General features: G+C 36.7%; 1 protein-coding gene across 2 annotated transcripts in view; it reads left to right on the plus strand.

Moving 5' to 3' along the window:
* Positions 1-19,503, plus strand: part of GAN (gigaxonin) — an 83,536-nt gene that overhangs the window by 51,100 nt on the left and 12,933 nt on the right. For both annotated transcript variants that reach the window (XM_004377715.2, XM_023732533.1), the window contains 4 exons: positions 2,904-3,016; positions 4,167-4,316; positions 5,255-5,391; positions 7,217-7,345. In XM_004377715.2, the coding sequence (XP_004377772.1) occupies positions 2,904-3,016; positions 4,167-4,316; positions 5,255-5,391; positions 7,217-7,345 (529 nt within the window). The remainder of the gene's footprint in view (positions 1-2,903; positions 3,017-4,166; positions 4,317-5,254; positions 5,392-7,216; positions 7,346-19,503) is intronic.

Consider the following 19,503-nt stretch of genomic DNA (forward strand, 5'->3'; position numbering starts at 1 on the left):
GTAGACAGCATATTGATGGATCCTGTTTTTTAATCCATTCTGTCACTCTCCGTCTCTTTATGGGTGCATTGAGTCCATTTACATTCAGTGTAATTATTGATAGGTGCGAGTTTATTGCTGTCATTTTATAGTGCTTTTGTTTGTGGTGCTGACTTTTTCTTTGTTCCTACACACATATGTGTTTTATATATATACATATATCTCATTTATTTATATGCACGTACAGTGTTCCTTTAAATGTACCACTTTTTTTGTTCTTCTTCTTATACTTCAAATCTTCCATCTGGGATCACTTTCCTTCTTTCTGGAGTTTATCCTTTTGAATTAACTTTAATATTGGTCTAAAAAACCTGTTGCCATCGAGTCGATTCTGACTCTTAGCAATCCTGTAGGACAGAATATAACTGCCCCATAGGATTTCCAAGGAGCAGCTGGTGGATTCAAACTGCTAACATTTTGGTTAACAGCTGAGCTCTTAACCACTGCACCACCAGGGTTCCAGTGTTGGTCTACTGGTGGCCAGATCTCAGATTTGTCTGAAAATTTCATTCTTTTGCCACCAATTTTAAAGGATATTTTTGCTGGTGTCTTAGTTATCTAGTGCTGCTATAACAGAAATACCACAAGTGGATGGTTTCGAGAAACATGTTTATTCTCTCACAGTCTAGTAGGCTAGAAATCCAAATTCAGGGCATCAGCTCAAGCGGGAGGCGTTCTCTCTGCCGGCTCCGGAGGAAGGTCCTTGTCATCAATCTTCCCCTGGTCTAGGAGCTTCTCAGGCACAAAGGACCCCAGGTCCAAGGGATGTGCTCTGCCCCCAGTGCTGCTTTCTTGCTGGTATAAGGTCCCCATGTCTCTCTGCTCACTTCTCTCTTTTATGTCTCAAAAGAGATTGACTTAAAACACAATCTAATCTTGTAGATCTCATCAATATAACTGCTGCTAATCCGTCTCATTAATATCATAGTGTTAGGGTTTACAGCACGTAGGAAAATCACATCAGATGACAAAATGGTGGACAATCACACAGTACTGGGAATCATGGCCCAGCCAAACTGACACACATTTTTGGAGGACGTAATTCAATCCATGACACTGGGTATAGAATTTTAGGTTGGTATGTATTGTTTTTCAGCACATTAAAGATGTCTTTCTACTGACATCAGGCTTCCATTGTTGTTAAGTCAATTGTCAATCTTAATCTTTCTTTTTTTTTTTTCCTGGTCTGTATTTAAGATTTTCTTTTTTCTTTGTTTTTTTTGCCATTTTACTATGATGTGTATTTAGGTTTACATCATATTTTAAATTGCATCATATTTGAGAATTGTTAGACTTCTTAACTGTGGCTCAGCCTCTCATCAATTCTGGAAAATCCTTATTCGCTATGCCTTCAAATGTTTCCTCTACTCCATTTTTCTCTTTCCCTCTGCTTTTGGAAGTCAAACATGGTTACACCTTTTTACTCTGTTCTCTGCCTCCTGCCTCCTTTTTGTTGTTTTCCATCTTTGTGTCTCTCTGTGCATTCTTTGTGATAATTTCTTTTTCTTTCCTCACTTTCATTTAATGAATTCTCTCGTAAGCTGTCACAAATCTACTAAATTCATCCATTGACTTTTTTGTTTTATCTGTTTTTTCCTTTTTTTATTTTTAGGACTTCTCTTTAAATCTCTTTCAAATCTGCTGTCACTTCTAAAGATCCTGTTTTCCTACTTACCTTCAAATTTGCCTTTTATTTTTTTAAACATATTAAGCATTATTTTATAGTCTTTCTGATTATTTCAGTATTTGAAATCTTTGTGATACTATTTTCCATTGTCTCCTTCTGCTCATTCTTGTTCATAGAGTACAGTTGCTTTGTATGCCTTATGCCTGATTATCTTTGGCTGGGTGCTGGTCATTAAACATTATTTGAAGGAATAATTTCATGCCTTAGGATCTTAGAATCTAAGCCTTGGTTGAATGTACTTTCTTCCACAGAAATTTTGCATTCGTTTCTACCAGTTGCCTGAAAACACTACTAGTTACTGATTTATTGTAAATCAAATTCAAGGTGTCAGAGTCCCTAGGCAAGCAAGGAGATTTAAATCTGGGTACTAATTCTGGTTGGCAATCACTGTGAGTGTTCCCCTGCCAAAAGGCCCACTCTATATGGGCCCAGGGCTTAGATGTCTGTCCCTTTAATCCCCCAAAGCCATTACAAGGAAGGTTAAAATTTTCCCAGATTGGCAAATGCCGTCATAGGAAAACTGGTTTCCATGCTTAGTGGTGTCTCTAGGTCCTTTTTTCCCCTTCAGTTTTCCCTTATTGTCTTGTTGTCTTCTCTTTTAAGAAGTTGGTTTGTGGGGTTTTGTTTAAATGTCTCATCCAGTAATTTACATGTCTTTTACAGAAGAGTTTGTTCAAATAACCTAATCCACCATTACACAAAATAGGAAGTTTGACAATTACTCTTAGATCCTGTTTTGAACATTAGAGTTCAATCAAGTGCCTCATATCTGAGTGTTCCTAGGGTCTTGAATGAGCAGATGTGGGCTGTGGTTCAGAAGCTGTACGAGAATCACAGATGCTGGGGGAACAGGAGGATGTAGAGGAGCTGAGATAACCCAGAGTTGCTGGTGATGACAGTGAGTGGTGTCAGTCTTCCTTTTATGTTGTAGGGTAGTGGGAATCCACTCACAGATATTTAGTGAAGTGAGATGGTCAAAGTGACTCATACATGTTGGCTCTGGGACCAAGGATGGAATGAAATGCAAGAGAGGTCCTGAGTCCAGAGAAGAATGTCATTGTTGGAGAAGATATCTTCCGATACTCCCTTGAAGAGCTATGGCAATTATATTCAGCAGGGAATAGGTGTTGAAGACTTATCTTTTAGATTTTTTGAGTGTCTCTTTTGATTTTTGCAGAAGGATTTTTGTTTGTGTTCGGGGGCCAAGATGAAAATAAGCAGACACTGAGCTCAGGAGAAAAGTATGATCCAGATTTAAATACATGGTCTGCATTGCCACCGATGAATGAGGTAAAATATTTCTTTTTTGTGCGTGTGATGTTTCTAATTTTTTTTTCCATTGACATTTTTTGTTAGTTTGTTTTGTGCTGAGAAGTAGCAATGTTGCCAAACCCCCTGCCTAATATGCTTGTGCCTGCCTTTCTAGCTTCTCCTCCTTCCCCTTCCTCATTCTGGGCTCCTTGCAACTTCTCAAACTTCCTAAGTATGCTCTTGCCTCATGGCCTTTGTGTTTGCTCTTCCCTCCATCTAGAATGATCTTCCCCCCAGGGAGCTGCATGGCCTGCTCCCTGGCCTTCTTCAAGTCTTTGTTCCCTCCTGCCCCTTAGCAAGTGTTAATGCAAGCTCTGTAATGGCAGAGAATTTGGTCTGTTTTGTTCAGGGCTCTATCTCCAGTGCCTAGAATAGTGCTTGGCACATAGGAGGCTCTAAATAAATATTTGCCAGTGAATGAATGTTCAATACCTCAGGCTTCTGTAATTCCAAATAGCTGTAACATTGAACCTGTCAGCTTATTCCCTGTCCCCACCACAGACAGCCCTTGTGGCCATAGTTCTTACTTGTCTTTCACATATCACCCTGGAAACAACTTGTTATCCATTATTATACAAAATTAATTTTATTGAACCAGAAGATAGTGTTTTTCCCCCTTGTTATGAGCTGTTTTGAACTGCCAGCAAATTCACCAGGTATATAACTCTCTTGTTCTGAGCAGTTACTGGATTTGGATTCTCTGTCTATTGTGTTAGAAGCATAAGCTGCTAAGAAAATCAGAAATGTTTAAGAAATCTTACTAGGAGAAATAGTTTTGAACGTGGCTTCTTTGCTGGAACACTAGAATAAAATTACATCTATAATTTTATGTTAACTACATGAATATCAAGGAACTCTGGTGGAGCAAACGGTTAAGTGCTTGGCTACTAACTGAAAGGTAGGCAGTTCGAACTCATCCAGTGGCTTTGCAGGAGAAAGACCTGGTGATCTGCTTTTGTGAAGATTCTAGCCAAGAGAACCCTATGTGGCAGTTCTACTTTGTATTGTAACACGTAGGGTCACCCTGAATCAGAATTAACTCGATGACACCCAACAACAACAACATGAGTATCAGCTTTCAATATGATAGTTGACCTTTTGTCTACAAAGATCTTTCGTGTCTTTTCAGGCAAGACATAACTTTGGAATTGTGGAGATAGATGGGATGCTGTACATTCTGGGAGGAGAGGATGGTGAAAAGGAGCTAATTTCCATGGAGTGTTATGATATTTATTCTAAGACCTGGACAAAGCAACCTGATTTGACCATGGTTAGAAAGGTGAGAACTATATCTTGTGAAAAGTAGTAGTTTATTTCCAAATTGGATTTTCAAGTTCATTTCCTAAATATGCTTTTTAGTACAATTGACAGTGTTAAAAAAGAATTAACAGTATTATCAATTAAAAATATTATCAGTGGCTTGCCCTCACTCTCAACAGGCACACAGCAAGATAGGGAACTGAGTATGTGCTAGAATTTACATTGACCATAAGCTCAGTGAGGCACAGCTGTGTCCCAAGTTATTTGCTTGATAAATCCTTTTTGAGTGCACTTAGCTAGTATGGAACCAAGCCTCCCAAATCTTCTTTCTTAATCATCTAGTGCAGAATTTGGGTTTGGGGAGAAAAATTGATCTACAGGTGGAAAACTTCCATTTCTTACTGAGTAAAGTGAAAAACACATGGCTCACATTAGATTTTTAGAGCATGGTGTACCTTTATTTATATTCCCTGTTGAGGTGGGAGTTCACCTGTCAGCCCAAGCTTTGTCCAGTGCCGTAGGTATTTTATATCTCTAGGCTCTGGGATATACTCATAATACTTCTCTCACTGAATTATTTTGGGCAGGAATAGAGTAACATCTGGTTCCATGGAATCTCAATCTTAGACTCTCTAGACGGTGGTGAAGAAATAGACTAGAAAGAATCACTTTTAAAAATTAGAATTATTTACTTATGTCACTTAATGAAATAGTATTAGATGAAGAGTCCCTTTTCTGAGGATTAACAATATGTAGATTACATTAACAATATGTAGATTACATCTCCTCGTTTTTAAAATGCTGTGTTTTAGTATTGAAAAACACCTTAGTTTTACTGTTAAAAATCAAGTCCTTACATAAATATCTTAAAGTGCTCTCTATAGACAAGTTAATTTTTATTAGTCCAAGTTTAATAATAAATGCTGCCTCCCCCCACCGTTGTTTTCTCCTTTTCAGATTGGCTGCTATGCAGCTATGAAAAAGAAAATCTATGCCATGGGAGGAGGATCATATGGAAAATTGTTTGAGTCTGTGGAGTGCTATGATCCAAGGACCCAACAATGGACAGCTATTTGTCCACTAAAGGAGAGGAGGTAAATGAATGGATGTAGATGCTGTAGGTTCCTTCAGTGTTCATTAGGTCTGAAGCCCCTTAACCCTGATAAACATCTAAATTAAATGCCTTTTATTAACATACATGTGTGTCTTTTTAAAGAAAGAAGTATTAAATACAGTTCTTAGAAGAGTATAGCAAATTACTTATTTTGAAAATGTAGGTATATTTTGCTGCTTTTATGCTTTTTTTATTTGTAGGGACAGTAAAATAAATCTTATTTCATCCTAAACTGTATTTCATCCTAAAAAAATATTGAAAAGTGTACAAAAGATCATTTAAAATTAGGGAAGACTACATAGCTGTTCTCAAAAACAGAAAATCAGTGAAGCCTCGTAAGAATAGCAGACACTTAGAAAACACTTGCTACATGCCAGGCACACGTGAGTCGTTTAATTTTCCCTACATGCTGGTGAGTTGGTACTGTTACTATCCAGATGAAGAACTAGAGGCCCAGTAATCATTTGCCCAGGTTCACTTTGCTGCTAAGTGCCTGAGGCAGGATTTGAACTGAGGCATTCTGACTCCAGAGTTCATTCTCTTTTAGCTGTTTTTTAAGTTGATGGATATTTTTGGAACGAGAAAAGGTCACTGTCATGACTCTTCACCAAGGTGACACTGAAAAAGAAAATACCTTAAGCAGAAATAAATTTGAGATATAAGGAATAAGTTTAGACAGTGATGCAGGTTATCAAAAATTTTTGATAATTATAGTTTCTCTCGGGAAAGGCCATGTATTATAGCAATGTAAATAATTTTTAGGTGATGCATTTAAGCATGAAAAGCCCCTCATAGTTTGGCCCCAATTTCCCTTGTTAGCTTTAGGTCCTACACATCTATGTTCCAACCACACTGAATTTCTCAGAAAAACTTTTGTACATATCAATAAAGCAGGTGGTCATGAGGCCAATAGAGCCATCATTTGGATCTCTGTGCATCCATATGGAAGTGTAAGGTTTTTGCAAATAAAGCAAATTATTTACCTTTTTTTAAAGGAATTTGTAAGCAATGAATGTACAAAGGGTTATGTGAAATAACCTCATGGAGTTTGAGTACTATTGGATAATTTAATCATTTCGGGTTCCTACAACCTTCTGCATTCTTTACTGAAACTAACATTCCTATCAAAATAAGCTTATTTTACTGTTTCCTATTCTCTTTTCAAGGAGCCCTGGTGGCGCGGTGGTTCAGCGCTTGACTGCTAACCAAAAGGTGCGCAGTTTGAAACCGCCAGCCACTCTGCAGGAAAAAAGACCTGGTGATCTGCTCCCATAAAGATTTACAGCCTTGGAAATCTTATAGGGTCACTATGAGTCGGAGTCGACTCACAGCACATGCACACAACAGCAACATTTTCTTTTTCAGTCATTCCAGTGGCTCAGTATTGTCTCATTGATAAGTTATAACTTTCAGGCATTTTATCTCGTTTCACTTATTTTACTATCTAAATCTTAATTGCATTTTGGAGCAGTGGTTCTCATCCCTGTCTTCATTCTTTCTCTCTCCACCCTGTAGTTCATTAGAACTTAGTCTTTGTCAGATTGCTAGTACTTTCCCCTTCATCTACTGCCTCCAGGAGAACTGAGCCTTTTGCTCATCCTTTTTTTCAAACTAACCTTTTATTTGACTTGGCATTTGGTTTATATAAAATTAAATGAGTAATCCATTTTCTGGAAAAGGAAAGCTCACATATTCATGAAAGATTGAATGATACAGACTTAAAACAAGCATGAGAAATAAGTAGGGAATCAGATCATGAGTTGTGCATCCATCCAATAACTGATATCCTCTGTGTGGCCTTTCAGGTTTGGAGCAGTAGCTTGTGGAGTTGCCATGGAACTCTATGTATTTGGGGGAGTTAGAAGTCGTGAGGACATCCAGGGTGGTGAGATGGTAACTTGCAAGTCTGAATTCTACCATGATGAGTTTAAAAGGTAATTACGAATGGTTTGATTTAGCTTCTGCTGCTTTTCTTTATGTTTCCAAAATTATGTTTTAGCTTTGTTAAGTTTTGTTTTAAAGTTACATCATTGAATTATTTCGTCTATTTAGGAGATAAGTCTATAGCATACTAGATATTTATTAGTAATTTTCAAAGTATTGGTAACTTAAAGGAAAATCAAAGAAAAATGTTTCTAAAATGTAGATCAGATTTTGACACTTAGCTGCTTAAAATCATTCATTGGCTCCCTATATAGCCTTTAAGAAAAAGTTTAAACTCCTTGACTTACTGTGTATGGCCTTTTGAGATATGGCCTTTGCTTTTTCTACTACTGTCCAACCCATATGCTTCACTTGATCCACATTGAGCCACTTTCTTTCCCTGAAAATGTCATGATTATCTGAGATCTGTGTTCTTGTGCTGTTCCTTTGGCCTAGAATTTCCTTTCCTCCTCTTAATCCAGTTAACTTTACCTCTTCCAAAATTCTGCTTAACTAATTATCATAGAGAAAGTCTTCTCGTGTGTCCCAGTCTGATGTAGATTCCTCAGTCTGTTATCACATAGCATTCTATGCAAGTCTCTTTCTTGGATTGTAATTGTTTACTGAGAGCCCCTTCAGGGCAAGGTCGAGCGTAGTCAACTTTGTGTCCTAGCTGCTAGCATTTTATTTGGCCTTTATTAGATACTCAATAAAATGTTGATAAAGTGAATGGAATGTGGTATATGAGATTTTGAAATCTGCTGTATCTGTCTCGTAGAGTAGGGAGCCTCTTTCCTTACCTTCCCCTCACCCACACATAGATTTTATTGCTATAACCGTTAAACAACAATATATTATTTTTTTATTATTATAGCAGTATGTTTTAATCCTAAAGGGAAAACTGCCATGCTAAATAAACATAATCTTGTTGTAGTATTTCAATCATGTTACCAGAGGGGGTGCTACAATATAATGTTTCATTTCTTACTACCGGTACTTTTAGATTAGGGCAAACAATGAGCAGTTACCAAGGTTTTAGAAATACATATAAATGTTAACTGACTTTGAATGTATTTTAAATATAGGATATTTGCATAGCCTTTTTTTTTCAATTGGGTACGTTAGAAAAAAATTATTAGACAAAGTGTAATAATGAGAGCGGTTTAGAGGATGTTAGAGGCAGTCTGGCTCCAAAGTCCAACTTTTTAGCTACCATACTACATTGCCTTAAAATGTAGGCTTTCCCACAAGTATCTATAGGAGAAAAATAACATGTAGAAGTAGCTCATTTCTTAAAAGATCCATGTTCTCAAGTATGTTATACGGTATTTGCATACTATGGAAACTGTTGCCGCATGAGCCATCTGTATTAGATTGGAGACCGTTTAGATTGTTTTTGGGTAATCTCTTGTCTTTCCTGCTTTTGTTCCCTATTTTTAGGTTAAAACTTTCCTGGAAAAATGCCATATCTTATTATTTTCTGTTTCTAACCTAAGATAAAACTGTTTGAAGGAAAGCAAAGAAATTGCCATAAGTTATTACCAAGTGATAGTAACAACTTAATATATCGAGTGGCAGTATCTCTATTTCTGTTTCTGTGTTCCCTGCTCTTTTAATAACACTGCCAGCCCCCAGTTATCCATACTCAAAGGGCCATCTTTGATTTCTCTGCACTTCACAACTTATCAGTTGCCTAGTCAGTCCTTTTTTTATTATTATTATTTTAATCTCTTTAACATTTTTCACATTCACCTCACCTTCATTCCTCTGCCACCACCCTAATGCAGATACTCCTTTACCCGTGCAATTTCGTTAGCCTTCTAACCAGTCTTCTCTAGTACATTTTACTGATTTGTGCTTTTGAAAGATTAATCCGGGGAAACTTTGGTCATTTTATTCCCCTGCTCAAAATTCTTCACTACGGGTTGTCCCCAGCTTACAACGGGGTTCTTTTCCATCAGCTGCATCGTAAGTAGGTTCTGATGTTAAGTTGAGTACCTTGTTTTTTGTTTAGTTTCATTATTATTGCCTTTTATTATCAGTATCTTTATAAATCTGATCTTTATTTGTTTTGGGGGGTTGGAAACATTACCTATAAACTTACAGATATATTTTAATACATTCATCCATACATAAAAAAATACACAAATCATAAAACTTTACTCCGACGATGAAGAGGAGTTGGACAACATTGGCATTTTGTCAGCTGCAGTAATAACTCCACTTGTGGATCATCTGAATTATTCCTGGGAATAGGGATGGCGTTTCTAGTCAGAAAATTAGTAAGAGTTGTCTGTATGGTCCTTTTCTTTATTTCTTCATGTACATACATTTTGCAGTAACATCTCAGTACTTCTGGAATCAGCCTGTCAGCTTTACCAAAGCAATCAGCATTTGGGTCTATGTTTTAAAGCAACTGAAGCCCCAAAATAAGTTTAGAAAACACTTCACCTAATCCTTTCATTGTAAAATTACTAACAATAAGATATACCCCCCCGCAAAAAAAAGGACAGTCTTTTAAGTATGGTTTGTGTAACTTGAATATGTCGTAAATCAGGGACTAACTGTATTTCCTCATTCCTTAATCTCCTACTCAGAGTCCTCTATCATCTAGGGTTAAGAAAACTATTCACCCTTTTTTGATCTCCTTCATGTGTCCTGTATTCCAGTTCACTTCTTTTAACCACCCTGTGTTTTACTGCCTCTGTGCATTTGCTCAGCATAGATTCCTCCTCCCTATCATTTTTATATGTAAATCATGTTAACTGTTCTTTGAAGTCAAGATCTGCCAGTTTCATACTTTGATCACCTAAAGTGCCTAATACAGACTCGAACAGATATTTGTTAATAAAATGAGTGAATGTCTATAGAACTTGAAAGTCGTAGGCAAGGTTAGTCTGTAATTCATGCTCTCAAATTAAGGTGTTTTGTGCTACACATCACCTTCCCCAGATTTTTCCTTTAAAAATAACATGTGAACAAATACAGCTTTTTTTTTATAATTTGCTTTCTTGGGGAAAAAAAAGGCATGTAATACTATGGTTTAAGAAAGTACCTTAAACCTTTCTCAATACTTTTAAAGTGTTTATGGCACCCTTCCTATTTTTAATGGGAATCACTTGTTCAAGTAAACTGGCTTGTAAATTAATATCTGAACTTTACCTTTCAGCCCTGTTGTAGTAGACCTGTTATATTCACATCAATTCCTTCAATTTGTTTTTCCACTGCTATTGTCCTGGTTTAGACATTGTGAACTTCTGCTAGAACTATTGAAATCTCTTTCTAATCAATCTCAGTCATTTTTTTCATCCAACAAATATAGAAGGCAGCATAGCCTTGTGGTTGAGTATGAGCTGTGGAGCTAGACTTCCTGGATTTTTATTCCCATAGTGTGACCCTGGGCAAGTTGCTTAATCTCTTTGTGCCTTCATTTTCCCTACCTGTAAAATTGAAATAATAAGGACACATATTTCATAGGATTTTTGTGAAGATTAAATGAGCCAGTTTATATGAGGCACATAATAAACAGTGCTTGGCATATTAGCTATTTTTATTGAATAAATAGTTGAGTGTCTGTTGCAATTGTAGGTGCTAGAGATACATCAAGGGAACAGGACGCACATGGTACCTCCACTCATTACATACAGCTAAGCAAATAACTAGTTTCAGACAATGATAAATGCCAAGAAGTAAATGAAACAAGATGATGTGATAGTGATAAGTCGAGAGGGAGCACATTTGATAGGTGATCAGGGCAAGTCACCAGTTTTCAGACCTAAGTTAGTTCACAGACCCAGAGCCCCATGAGTGAAGGAGAGGCAAGTCCCCTTAGCAAGTATATACCATAATTTTCCTCCAAGTCTTCCCCAGAGGGACTTGTGCTTATTTATTAGAGTGACTGTACACTGAGGAAAAGGCAATGCCCAGATCTTTTGGAGATTACTGGACACTAGCTCTAAACTGATGCGAATTTCCAGGGACCCAAAACGGCCCACTGATAAAGTGGAGGCTAATAGTAGTCAGTTGATGATGAAGTCTTAACCACAGTGTAGAGCCATGGACCAGCTGGGCCCACTGTAAATCAAACTTGGCATATTTCCCTAGTTCCTGAGTGTATAATTGTACTTGAAACCTGATAGAATCCCCATCTCCATATTGGTTCTCTGACCCATGGGGTGGAGGCAATTATGGTAGGAAGGGCTAAGTGGAAACCCCTGAAATTGCCCTTCCCTACCAAGGTAGAACACCAGAAGCAATACTGCATCCCTGGAGGAGTTGCAACAATTAGTGCCACCATCAAAGAATAGAAAATACAGGAGTGGTAATAACTTTCATACCCCCACTTAACTCACCTAGAAAAAATAGAAAATGCTGATGTATCTTTGAAAATGTATTTTCATAAACTTAATCAAGTGGTTACTCTTATCACAGTTGCAGTCCTAGATGTATCTTGACACAAATGTTGTTATCTATGCAGCACAGCCCCTGGCTTTGGTATGTAGCTGTTGACTTGGCTAATGCCTTTCTCTTCATACCAATTTGCAAGGACCATCAGAAGCAGTTTTCTTTTACCCAGCAGGGCCAACAGTACACTAGTACAGTCTTTCCTCAAGACCATATCAGTTTTGCTGTCTGTCATGTTAGCCTGCAGAGGTTTTTTATTATCTTGATGTTCCACAAAACATCACATTGGCCTACCCTACTGACAACATTATGCTTTTTGCATCTGATGATTAGGAGGTAGCAAGAACCGTAGATGCCTCAGTAAGACATGTAAACTAGAAGGGGAGATAAACCCCACTGCTGACCAAATCTCTTACCATCGGGATCGTCAGGAGACAGAAACCACACCAGTAATTTGAACAAGGAAAATTTAATATGCATAGTTTTTAACTAGTAAAAGGTGGTTAACTGCTAAAAGGGGTGAAAGAGGACTCTGAAGAATACGGGAATAGGAGATATAGGAAAGGCGGTTATACTTTTAAGACTGAGGGAACGTACCCAAGGAAGGAACAAACCAGGAAGAAGTCCTCTCCGCTTCAAGGCTGAGATCCCTCTAGTTGGAAGATGATGTGGTTGGAGCCCACGGGAAGGTAGAGCCCTGGGGTGCCATGGATGTGATCTAGATATGATTTCAGACCTCTTGTAGAATTTTTTATTCTTTTGGTACTACTCATGTACTGCCTTGTATTATAGTTTTTGTTTTTTATATGTGTTTTATTGTCTTATTCTCAATTTGAATGTAAAGTTCTTGAGGGTTAAGACTATTTTTTTGTTCTCAGAGTTCCCAGTAATCTGTGATAAGTAATGGAATGACTTTCATGTGCTTATTGGTCGTTTGTATTTCTTCTTTTGTGAGGGGTCTGTTTGAATCATTTCCTATTTTTTAATTGGGTTGTAAGATTGAGTTATAAGAATGCTTTTTATATTGTGGTTATAAATCCATTCTTAAATACATATATTGCAAATATTTTCTCCCATTGTTTGGCTGCAATATTTTGCAATTCATCTCATGGCATTTTCTTAGTGGTACATTTTGAAGAACAAAAGTTTTTATTTTTTATATGATCCATTTTATCATATTTTTTTCTTTATAGTTCATGCTTTTCATGTATTAAGAAATTTCTGCCTACCTTGGGTAGCAGAATTTTTTCTCCCATGTTTTCTTCTAGGAGTTTTATAGTTTTAGCTTTTATATTTAGATCCATGATCCATTTAAAATTAATATTTGTGTATGGTATGAGGTATGGATTGATGTTTTTTTTCCCCCATAATGATAATCCTGTTTTTTGAGCACCGTTTATTGAAAAGACTTTTTCTTGTCCTTTGTATTGCGTTAACACCTTTGACAAAAATCAGTTGACCACATATATGTGGGTCTGTTTCTGAACTTCTCATTATGATCCATTTATGTAATGTCTGTCTTTTCAACAATACCATGCTGTCTTGAATATTTTGGCTTTATAGTAAGTTTTGAAATCAGTTAGTATAAATTCTCCAACTTCCTGCTGTTTAAAAAATTGCTCTCTCTATTCTAGGTCAGTTGCATTTCCACATAAATTTTAGAATCAGTGCATCAATGTCTACAAAATTGATTTTTTTTTGGGATTGGGTTGAATCTGTAGATCATTTTGGAAAGAATTGGCATCTTAACAATAATCCATGAACATGGTGAATCTATTTATTAAGTCTTCTTTAATTTCTCCTAAGTGTTTGTAGATGTCAGTATAGAAGTCTTGCATACCTTTTGTTAAATTTATTTGTATATTATGATGCTACTGTAAATGGATTTTTATTTCATTTTCCAGCTGTTCACCGTTAGCCTATAGGAATACAGTCAATTTTGGGATGTTACACTTATATCCTCTGAGCGTGCCAAATTCAGTTATCAGTTCTAGTAAACGTTTAGTAAATTCCTAGAGATTTTCTTTGTAAATGCCATGTCATCTCAAGTAGATACAGGTTTACTCGTTTCTGATGCTTATGCTTTTTCCCGCTGGCCTTACATGTTGAATATTAGTAGTAAGAGAACTTTTGTACTGTAAGTATGACAGCTGTGGATTTTTTGTAGGTACACTTTATCACATTGAGTAAGTTCCTTCCTATTTTCTAGTTTGCTGAGAGTTTTTATCGTGATTGTTGATTATCTGTTTAAATGAATGTGTGGTTTCCCCCATTAGTATGGTGAGTCACACTGATTGATTTTGGAATGTCAAACCAGTCTTGTTTCCTGGGACAAACCCTTCTTGGTTATGATGTACTATTCATTTTGTATATTTCAGGGTTTAATTCGATGATTATTTTGTTAAAGATTTTTGCTTCTGTGTTCATGAGGGATATTAGTCTGTAGTTTTATTTCACTATCTTTGGGTTTGTTTGTTTTTTTAAGGATAATGTTGACCTTGTAAAATGAGCTAGGAAGTATTCCTTCCTCTTCTGTTTTTTGGAAGAGTTTGTGTAAAATTGGTATCATGTCTGCCTTAAATGTTTGGTAGAGTTCATCAGTGAATTCATCTGAACCTGGAGTTTTCTTTGTGGAAAAGTTTTTAACTACACATTCAGTTTCTTTAATAATGCCATTAAGGTCATGTATGTCTTCCCTTTTTTTTCATTATTTGTTATTTTGTTGTTGTTGAGAATATATACAGCAAAACATACACCAATTCAACAGTTTCTACATGTACAATTCAGTGACATTGATTACATTCTTCAAGTTATGCAACCATTCCCACCCTCCTTTTCTGAGTTGTTCCTCCCCCATTGACATAAACTCACTGCCCCCTAAGGTTGCTATCTGATCTTCCAAGTTGCTGTTGTCAGTTTGATCCCATATAGATAGATCTTCATGTGTTTCTTCTTGAATGAGTTTTGGTAGTTAGTATCTTTCATAGAATTTTTCTATTTTGTCTAAGTAGTCGAATTTTTTGGCATGAAATTGGTCATAATAGTCTCTTATCTTGTGAATATCTGTAAGATCTATGGTGATAACCCCTTTTTAACTTCTGAACTTGATTATTTGTGTGTGTGTGTGTGTGTTTCTTGGTTTATGAATTGGGTTTATCTTTTCCAAGAACCAGCTTTTGATTTTGTTAATTTTCTCTGTTTTTCTGTTTTGTTGATTTCTGCTCTTATATCTATTATTTCCTTCCTTTTACTTACTGTGGCTTTATTTTGCTCTTCCTTTTCTAACTTCTTCAGGTAGAATTTTAGATCACTGATTTAGACCTTTTAACTTTTATAATACATGCATTTAAAGCTTTACTTTACTTTTCCCATGGCACACCACTTTAGCTGCCTCTCAGAAATTTTAATGTTTTATTTTTATTTTCATTCAGTTTGAAGTATTTTCTATTTTTTATTTCTTCTTTGACCCATGGATTATTCAGAAGTATATGGAGTGTTTCTTAATATCTCATTAAGGTTACTGGATTTCTACTTCTGTACTCTGTTTCTGTCATTTGAATTGATTAAGACTAGCGTTATGGCCCAGAATGTGGTCTCTCTTGGTGAAAAGAGCTTGAGCACTTGAAAAGAAACAGTATTCTGTGGTTGTTTGGTGTTATTGTTGTTGTTAGGTGTTGTCGAGTCAGTTCCAATTCATAGTGGCCCTGTGTACAACAGAATGAAACACTACCTGGTCCTGCGCCATCCTCCCAATCGTTGCTACGTTTCAGCCCTGTGTCAGTCCATCTCATTGAGGGTCTTCCTCTTTTTCTCTGATCCTGTACTTTACCAAGCATGATGTCTTTCTCCAGGGACTGGTCCCTCCTGATAACATGTCCAAAGTATGTGAGACGAAGTCTCACCATCCTTGCTTCTAAGGAGCATTCTGGCGTGCTTATTCTAAGACAGATTTGTTTGTTCTTCTGGCAGCCCGTGGTATTATATTCAATATTCTTTGCCAACACTATAATTCATAGGAATCAATTCTTCAGTCTTCTTTATTCATTGTCCAGGTTTCACGTGCATACGATGAAATTGAAAATAACACGGTTGGGTCAGGTGCACCTTAGTCCTCAAAGTGACATCTTTGCTTTTTAACACTTTAAAGAGGTCTTTTGCAGCAGATTTGCCCAATGCAATATCTTGTTTGATTTCTTGACTGCTGCTTCCATGAGCATTGATTATGGATCCAAGTAAAACAAAATCCTTGACAACTTCAATCTTTTCTCCGTTTATCATGATGTTGCTTATTGGTCCGGATATGAAGATTTTTGTTTTCTTTATGTTGAGGTGTAATCCATACTGAGGGCTGTAGTCTTTGATCTTCATCAGTAAGTGCTTCAAGTCTCTTCGCTTTTAGCAAGCCAGGTTGTGTCACCTGTGTATTGCAGGTTACTAATGAGTCTTCCACTCCTGATGCTGCATTCTTCTTCATATAGTCCAGCTTCTTGAATTAGTTGCTCAGCATACAGATTGAGTAAGTATGATGAAAGGATACTTATTATTCAATGTACTGAGCTGTGAATAATTGGCAAGATAGTTGATAGTATTCTTCAGAGCCTTTGTCTTTACTGATTTTTTTGTAATTTTATTAATTGCTGAAAATTAGATGTTAAAATCTACTAAGATTTTGAAATTACCTGTTTTTCTCTCTAATTGTGTCAAGTTTTTTTCTTTTTTAGAAATAATAATAATGACATTTTTCCCGTTTCAAAAAACATTTGTTTAAACTATGTATACTGCCATTTTATTTTTTATTGTGCTTTAGGTGCAAGTTTACAGAGCAAATTAGTTTCTCATTAGACAATTAATACACAAATTATTTTGTGACATTGCTTGCCAACCCCACGATGTGTCAACACTCTCCCCTTCTTGACCTTTCCTGTCCCTTCCTACCTTCTTGTCTTTGCTTTTGGTCTGGTGTACATTTAGCCTGAACTATGTATGTTATTATTTGTTTTATAGGCCTGTCTAATCTTTGGTTGAAGGGTGAACTTCAGGAGTGACTTCAGTACTGAGTTAAAAAGGTGTCCAGGAACCATAGTCTTGGGGTTTCTCCAGTCTTTGTCAGACCAGTAAGTCTGGCCTTTTTTTTTTTTTGTGAGTTTGAATTTTGTTCTACATTTTTCTCCTGCTGTGTCCAGGGCCCTCTACTGTGATCCCTGTCAGAGCAGTCACTGGTGGTAGCTGGGCACCATCTAGATGTTCTAGACTCAGTCTGATGAAGGCTGTAGTTGTTGTGGTCCATTAGTCCTTTGGACAAATCTTTTATGTCTTTCGTTGTCTTCATTCTCCTTTGCTCCAGACGGGGTGGGACCTGCTCACAAGCGTTTAAAACCCCAGACACTACTCATCAAAGTAGGATGTAGAACATTTTCTTTATTAACTGTGTTACGCCAGTTGAGCTAGATGTCCCCCGAGACCATGATCCCCAGCCCTCAGCCCAGTAATTCAGTCCCTCAGGGAGTTTGGATGTATCTATGAAGCTTCTATGACTGTGCCTTGGTCAAGTTGTGCTGACTTCCCCAATATTGTGCACTGTCTTACCCATCACCAAAGTTACCACTTAGTCTATTGTCTAGTTAGTGTATTCCCCTTGCCACCCATCCCCTTCCTCTTAACCATCAAAGATTGTTTCTATGTGTAAACCTTTTCATGAGTTTTTATAATAGTGGTCTTATACAGTATTTGTCCTTTTGTAGTTGACTTATTTCACTCAGCAGAGTGCCCTCCAGATTCATCCATGTTGTGAGATGTCATTGTTCGCATTGACACAAAAGATTTCAATGTGAATTCGTCATTGTTCTTTATAGTTGCGTAGTGCTCCACTGTGTGTATGTACTGTAGTTTGTTTATCCATTCATCTGTTGATGGACACTTAGGTTGTTTCCATCTTTTCGCTATTGTGAATAATGCTGCAATGAACATGGGTGTGTGCATATGTCTATTCGTGCCATGACTCCTATTTCTCTAGGATATATTCCTAGGAGTGGCGTTCCTGGGTCGTATGGTATTTCTATTTCTAGCTTTTTAAGGATGTGCCATATCATTTACCAGAATGGTTGTACCATTTGTATTCCCACCAGCAGTGTATAAGAGTTCCAGTTTCCCTGCAGCCTCTCTAACATTTGTTATTTTCTGTTTTTTTGATTAGTGCCGGTGTTGTCAGGGTGAGATGGTATCTTATTGTAGCTTTGATTTGCATTTCTCTAACGGCTAACGATCACGAGCATTTCCTCATGTGTCTGTTAGCCGACTGAATGTCTTCTTTGGTGAAGTGTCTACTCACATTCTTCACCCATTTTTTAATTGGATTATTTGTCTTTTGTAAAAGTGTTGGATTTTCCTATAGATTTTAGAGATTAGATCTTTGTCAGATATGTTATGGCCAATTTTTTTTTCCCCGCTCTTTTGGTTCTCTTTTTACTCTTTTGGTGAAGTCTTTTGATGAGCATAAATATTTAATTTTTAGAACATCCCGGTTATCTAGCTTATCTTCTGGTATTTGTGTATTAGTTATGGTTTGTATCCTATTTATGCTGTATATTTGGGCCCCTAGTGTTGACCCTACTTTTTCTTCCATGAGCTTTATAGTTTTTCCTTTTATATTTAGGTCTTTGATCCAGTTTGAATTAGTTTTTTGTGTATGGTGTGAGGTATGGGTTCTGTTTCATTTTTTTACATATGGATATCCAGTTTTGCCAGTACCTTTTGTTAAAAAGACTGTCTTTTTTCCCTGTTTAATGGACTTTGGGCCTTTGTCAAAAGATCAGGTGTAAGTTTTTGAGGTTCTGTTATTATGTACATACACATTTGATTATTATATTACATCTTCCTGATGAATCGACCCTTTTATCATTATGAAATATATGTCTTTATATTTGATAGTAATCTTTGTCTTGAAGTCTATTTAGTCTAATATAATTTAGCCACTCCAGCTCTCACAGGCTTACTGTTTGTATGGTACATATTTCTCCATCCATGTGCTTTTACTTTTTTTAGTTACACCTCTTTGCATTTTTTTTAGTGATTGATCTAGAGATTAAAAGATATATTCTTAATTTTTCAGCCTTCTTAAAAATAAAATTTATTGCTTCATAAAATACAGAAAGCTTCCTACCATGTAGATTCGTTTACCTGCCCCCTCCCATCCTTTGTTATATTTTCAGATGTATTAGATCAACATACATTATAAGCCTCACAAGTCAGCGTTAGAATTTTTGCTTTAATCATGTCTTTTTGTGAAGTTAAGAGGAAAAAATTAATTTTTTGTATTTATACATAATTTACCATTTTTGATGCTTCATTCCTGGAAATTTGATTTTCCCTCTAGTGCTATTTACTTTCAGCCTGAAGAACTTCCGTTAGCATCACCTGAAATGTTGATCTAATAGCAAAAAATTCCTGTAGTTTTTCGTTACCTGGAAATAACTTCATTAAATCTTTGTCTTGAAGAATTTTTTTTTTTTTAAATATACGTTAGATGAAGGTTTACGGAACAAACGAGCTTCTCATTAGACAGTACACTTATGGTTTTATGACATTGGTTAACAATGCCACAACATGTCAACACTCTCCCTTCTCAACCTTGGGTTCCTTATTACCAGCTTTCCGGTCGCCTCCTGCCTTCTAGTCCTTGCCCCTGGGCTGGTGCGCCCCTCTAGTCTCGTTTGTTTTATGGGCCTGTCTAATCTGTGGTTAAAGGGTGAACTTCAGGAGTGACTTC

The sequence above is a fragment of the Trichechus manatus genome, unplaced genomic scaffold (genome assembly GCF_000243295.1).
Source record: "Trichechus manatus latirostris isolate Lorelei unplaced genomic scaffold, TriManLat1.0 scaffold00053, whole genome shotgun sequence".
Lineage (NCBI taxonomy): Eukaryota > Metazoa > Chordata > Mammalia > Sirenia > Trichechidae > Trichechus > Trichechus manatus.